We start from the raw sequence: 5,518 nt of genomic DNA on the forward strand, positions 1-5,518 counted from the left end.
AAAACACCAAAGTTATGGCATTTCCGATCGTTCAGTTATATGGCAGCTATATGATATAGTAGCCCGATCCGGCTCGTTCCGACTTATATACTACCTGCAATAGAAAGACAACTTTTGGGAAAGTTTCAAGCAGATAGCTTTAAAACTGAGGGACTAGTTTGCGTAGAAACGGACGGACGGACAGACGGACAGACGGACGGACAGACGGACGGACAGACGGACGGACAGACGGACATGGCTTGATCGACTCTCCTGGTGATGCTGATCAAGAATATATATACTTTATAGGGTCGGAAATGTCTCCTTCACTGCGTTGCAAACTTTTGACTGAAATTATAATACCCTCTGCAAGGGTATAATGAGGAAAAATCGACGCAAAAAAACAAAGCAAGCTGAAAATAATAGCAGCACTTCGAAAAAAGAAGAATAATTTTTACCGACATAAGAACGCTAACATAAGTTTACAACAACAAGCTCTACCGCAATTTTTAATACAAACAATTAATTGAATTTTCTATATAAGCTTAGTGTACTAAAAGATATATCGTTGAATCATTTATAATTTTATTAATTTTGCATTGTCATAATTAAGTATTCATAAACATTTGCATTTTACATGAAACTACCCGTCCACATCGCAAAACAAAAAGAAAGGATAAAATCAATAGAATACAGGACGATAGCCATACCCAAATGAAATCTCGCCGTTAGGTGCACCAACAGTGTACCTTCTGTTGATGGGCAAATCCACTCTGGCACCTCCCCCGAATCCGCCGGTAATGGCTCGTATCAACTGATCGATAGCGCCAAAAGCACCACCAGTCATTAACGTCAAAGCAATCACAAAAACCTTACAAAATGCATGGGTAAAATTAGGACGATCAATTAAAGCGAGTATACTTACCAAAAGACGAATCATTATTAACACTGAAGTGTAAAGTGCCTTACTTTAAATGTTTATTCCAGATGATAGAGAATACAAACCGACTCGGGCTTATATAGCAAGCTCTTAAACATTTAAATGTAGATTGGAAATATGTTAATACAAATCGTAAACTTCTTGAGAGTTGTCTTTACAGACCCTGACACAAGGTTAATTTTATTGTTTGAGTGCATTATATAGTGCACCAATACTTTTAAACAAAATTGTCTCTCTATGTTCTTACACAAATCATGCTTACTTTTGAATATCATTACCCAAAAAGAACAGAAAGGTACTATCTAAAAATAAGTGCACAGATTACAAATTTGTACATTTGAATACTGATTCTTAAGTCCGGTTTTTTGTATTATTATGAGCTGCAGTGCGTTTTCCTAGTCTTTAAGGTATTAGTGTTGTGTCACTTTAACATCAGTTAACCATTGGTTAAGTTTGATCTCAAAATGTACGGTTCTTAAGTTCTTAAAATAGTTTAAAAAATTATACAAAAAAGAACTTGTTCAAAGGTCGATCGATTTTTTTTAATGATTTAAAAAAACTTTCAGGTGAAATCCATTTTGAATAAGAATCCGAATGGTCAAATTATGATTTATAGCAGAAGATTTTGGGGTCACCCTTTTAGAAGCCACCTGATTCTTAGAGATGGAGAACTATAAAATGGTTTAAAACTCTTAAAAGAGTGTAAGGCCAAAAAACTAATACTGTTTCTCAGAAATTTAATCTGCTATAACACTTTGAAAAACAGTTTCAAAAGGCATCGTTATAGGTTCAAGAAGTGCTGATTTGTGTCATTTTATAGGATCCTATCGGATACTCAAAAAAAAGCTTATATACGAATTTGTTAAACTTATGCCCCACTATTCGACTCCGGTTACTCAGTTACCCAATTTAAATACCAATATGCCCCCATCAGATGTCCTCATGTGCAATTCTATTGGTGCGCTAGTGGTGCTATCATGTAAGGCCTTTTATTCTTTGTTTCTTAATAATTACTGGTTTTAATTGAAACATTTTTGTTGTGTCGGCTTTGACCATTATTCCGCAAAATCAAACTTGTGTTGCTCTGCTCTATAATCTGGTACTCCAAAGATTAGGCCAATCCCTTACCTGAATTGAAAAGTATATTATTGGAATGCTGCTTAGTTTTATTAATGGGTATTACAATTACAAAGCTTGGCCAAGACAAATGTTAATTTTACCCCGACAGTTGTCGTTCTTAATACTAAAAGTTAAGCCTTAGCGTTAAACCGTCAGATCCGTTATTCCGTTGCATAAGTCGATTCCTCGGTACTATCCCAGCACTCCCAAGAGAGGAGACAACAGTCCCAATATGCCTTTTGGCGATGGCAATGTGCCTCCGAGATCCAAGCTGATGGAACCTTGTAGTCCGCGACCGAGAAAACCAAACTTATCACCAAAGAGCGGAATTCCTGGATTAGTTACCACCGGTGTCGAGGTCGAAGCAGAGAATCCGAATAAGTTTCCTAGTCCTCCTAGCAAGTTTCCGAATGGGGTGAAAATTCCAAAGGGGTCCAACGAAGGCCCGCTAAGGAATCCAGTTCCGAAAAGTCCATTTTGGCCGAACAGTCCCGTACCAAGCAGTCCACCGTTCCCGAAGATTCCGCCGCCTCCACCTACGGAACCACCCACTCCGCCGCTGATCGGAAAAGGTCTACCAGGGAGTGATCCACCGGGGAATGGTCGACCAGGAAACGGTCCTGCCGGGAATGGTCCACCAGGGAAGGGTCCGAAAGAGAATGGTCCACCCGGGAAAGGCCTACCCGGGAAAGGGCTACCCGGCAAAGAGTTTCCCGGACGGCTTGGACCAAAACCTCCGGGTGAACCAGGGCCCCCTGGTGGGCTGTTCGGCGAGTTAGGACTGCTTGGTGAAGAGGGTCGAGGCCACCCGAGGCCAAAATTGTATCCTGGAAAGCCCGGTGGAATCAGGTAAGGATCGTAAGGGCGTTGGTTCTTAATTATTGTGATTAAGTCGCTTCCCTGGCCGACTCCAGCTGATATTTTACTGTATCCGGGTCTCATGATATCATTTCCAGCCAAAATATTGGCAGCTTGGGCTGCTTGTAAGGCAGTGGCCAGCGCTGAGTAAGGACCTCCGGCTCCATAAATACCACCATCAAGTCCCCGAAGTCCTCCCGGATTAGCTCCAAAGAGAACATCTAAGTATCGTAGGGGCGCCATCTTGATGTCAGCCAAACCCTGGATGGCAGATTCGCCCTGACGGGCCAACTCACTGATAACAGCATGTGAGCTATCCCAGAACAGGATCAGCGAAAGGACGAGAATCTGTAAGCAGGACTGTAAGACTCAGTCTTTTTCCAGTAATATTAGTATAAAGGTGTTTACCAATTGTCGCACCATAGCGAAAGCTCTTTGCAACTGATGAACTGCCTTTCGTAAGTCTTGTTTTTATAGTATTTGTATATGGTAATTATAATATAGATGAGAAATATTATGCAAAAGTAGACTTCTGAGCTCAGACAGCAGACCAAGTGTTCAAGTTTAAGGTCATACTACCGTATGGAATTGTCAAAGTAGATCGGAATATGTGTACGATTCGAGACAGATGTTTTAATTTATTATCAAACTTTATAAATATTCCCGATATGGTCATGTTAACTAAATCAAACAAAAACTCTTAAAAGTCGTCACCTTCAACATCCAAAATTTCTGATATCAACTTTTGTAAAAAATATTTTACAATTTAGTATTAACAAAGGCAACATTTTTTACATCGGTGGATATCACTGCTTTCTTCACAGGTTGTGGGGCCTAGCATAATCCAGGGCAGCTTGCTCCAGGTTTCTGCTCATCATCTCAAAAATATCTTTCAAGTTCGCTGCCTTTCTCGTTAGTCGTTTATATTTGTTTTTCTGTACCTTTGGTTTCCAGGACGAACAATGCGTTGGTAACTCACGACTCTTAGTCCTATCCAAAGATATTTCAACTACTACTACTACTAACTTAACTAAACCAATTTTACGATATTTAAGTTTATTTATTCCCACGTCAATAACCGTATCCATGCTTTGGGCTCTTCCAAAGTGTCAGGTTTGTTTAAAGAAAATATTTACAAGCACCTTGACACTTTAAAGGATGCTTCGCACATACAACAACCAAAAGAACGGAAAAACTGAAAGCCAGATCGAAGTAAAGAAAGATAAATAGAAGGTTTGCTAGCTGACTGGGTGGTGAGTTTTTGGTTTGCCTTTATAAGGATTTCCATTTTCAATAAGAATAGGAGGGTGGATAGACCTTCAAGATGCAAGACACGAATTCAAGGAAGTGACACACAAAGTTTAGAGTTGAAGTACTTGAATACTTCGTTTTACGTAGACCATCTCAAGGTACTTCCACCCTCTTTGATAAGCGTGAGCACCTTTCAATAATATCCTCCCAGCTTAATATTGAAAACTGCATCATTTGAATGTGTTTTTATTGACGCGCCCTCAAGGGTGCCCGGATGTGTTGTCCTTTGGGTTTTTCATTCTAATATCCGCCGGTGATAAGTTGAATTATTGACAAGAGTTGGCTCCAGGGCCAAGAAGAGTATTGGTCGATGTCCAGCCATCTGTGTTTTCGATGTCCTGCTCTGCGTCGGAACTTTGCCCCATCTCTGGTCGGCTGTCGGGCGTTGATTCGATTTTTGGTCTGTGGTGCTGCCATGCCGCCCGCATCAAAGGAAGTTGTGATATCTTTTATCTAATAATATTTTTGTACTCGATGTTGATTTTTATTGGATTTAATTTATGCTGATTGACATAGTAATGTATGCTTTTATAAGATATTGACGCTTTCTTATCAACCAAGTCATTTTCTGCGTAGCATTTGCGAACCAAATACACTCTAACTTAGTTAATATTTTTAATTATTGTTGGTTTAGGTTTTCAGCTGCACAAAACAGTCATTCTCTTGGCTGTGCGTCTTATTTAGGCAAAGTTACAATAAATAGCCCTTAAAAATGTGTTGTTAAATCTTGTTAAAGCCCTTGGAAATAATGGTCAGATCTTGGAATGTCATACCTCGTTGGATTCAGTACAAAATTTCTAATCCATTGGTATTATTTTGGCTATTTTGGGCTTTCGCCAAAAATCATAGTGTTACCCCTTATAAAAATTGCGAAAAACGCTAAAAAAAAATTAATTTTACCAAATCAACCTGGAATTTATAGTAGAGATTCTCAGTTTTTCGTGACCCACATCCGGAAAAAAACAGCTCGATTTTTCGATCAAAACCCTTGGAAATAATGCCAAGTTCCGGAAAATGCCAATCCAGGAAAACTGGCACTAAATAACATTTTTTGGCTGAGTTGGAAATTTATTATTATTACTTAAAATATTCAATTAGGTATATATTAGGTATATGATGTGATATGAACGAGCAGACATACATGGCTAGATCGACTTAATGATACTAATAAAAATTATATATAGACTTTATAGGGTCGGAAATGTCTTATTGCTAACATCTGACTGAAACAAGGGTATACAAATAGTGTCCCGTTGTAAGGCGGTTATACTGCTTTCAAAACCAACTAATTGAAAATGAACCGACATTTGG

At 39.0% G+C, this 5,518-nt stretch overlaps 2 protein-coding genes across 2 annotated transcripts; both read right to left on the minus strand.

Moving 5' to 3' along the window:
- Positions 1-542: 542 nt before the first annotated feature.
- LOC108041892 (ejaculatory bulb-specific protein 2) lies at positions 543-975 on the minus strand. The gene is made up of 2 exons (XM_017119943.1): positions 905-975; positions 543-850 (listed from the first exon to the last, which is right to left on the minus strand). The coding sequence occupies exons 1-2, from the start codon at positions 917-919 to the stop codon at positions 662-664; spliced, it is 204 nt and encodes a 67-aa protein (XP_016975432.1). The 5' UTR covers positions 920-975; the 3' UTR covers positions 543-661.
- Positions 976-2,067: 1,092 nt separating this feature from the next.
- Positions 2,068-3,333, minus strand: LOC108041888 (ejaculatory bulb-specific protein 1). Its single transcript, XM_017119941.1, has 2 exons — positions 3,305-3,333; positions 2,068-3,244 (listed from the first exon to the last, which is right to left on the minus strand). Exons 1-2 carry the CDS (start codon positions 3,317-3,319, stop codon positions 2,231-2,233), a joined length of 1,029 nt encoding a protein of 342 aa, XP_016975430.1. The 5' UTR covers positions 3,320-3,333; the 3' UTR covers positions 2,068-2,230.
- Positions 3,334-5,518: the final 2,185 nt, after the last annotated feature.

Source organism: Drosophila rhopaloa, unplaced genomic scaffold (assembly GCF_018152115.1).
Source record: "Drosophila rhopaloa isolate 14029-0021.01 unplaced genomic scaffold, ASM1815211v1 contig_115, whole genome shotgun sequence".
NCBI lineage: Eukaryota > Metazoa > Arthropoda > Insecta > Diptera > Drosophilidae > Drosophila > Drosophila rhopaloa.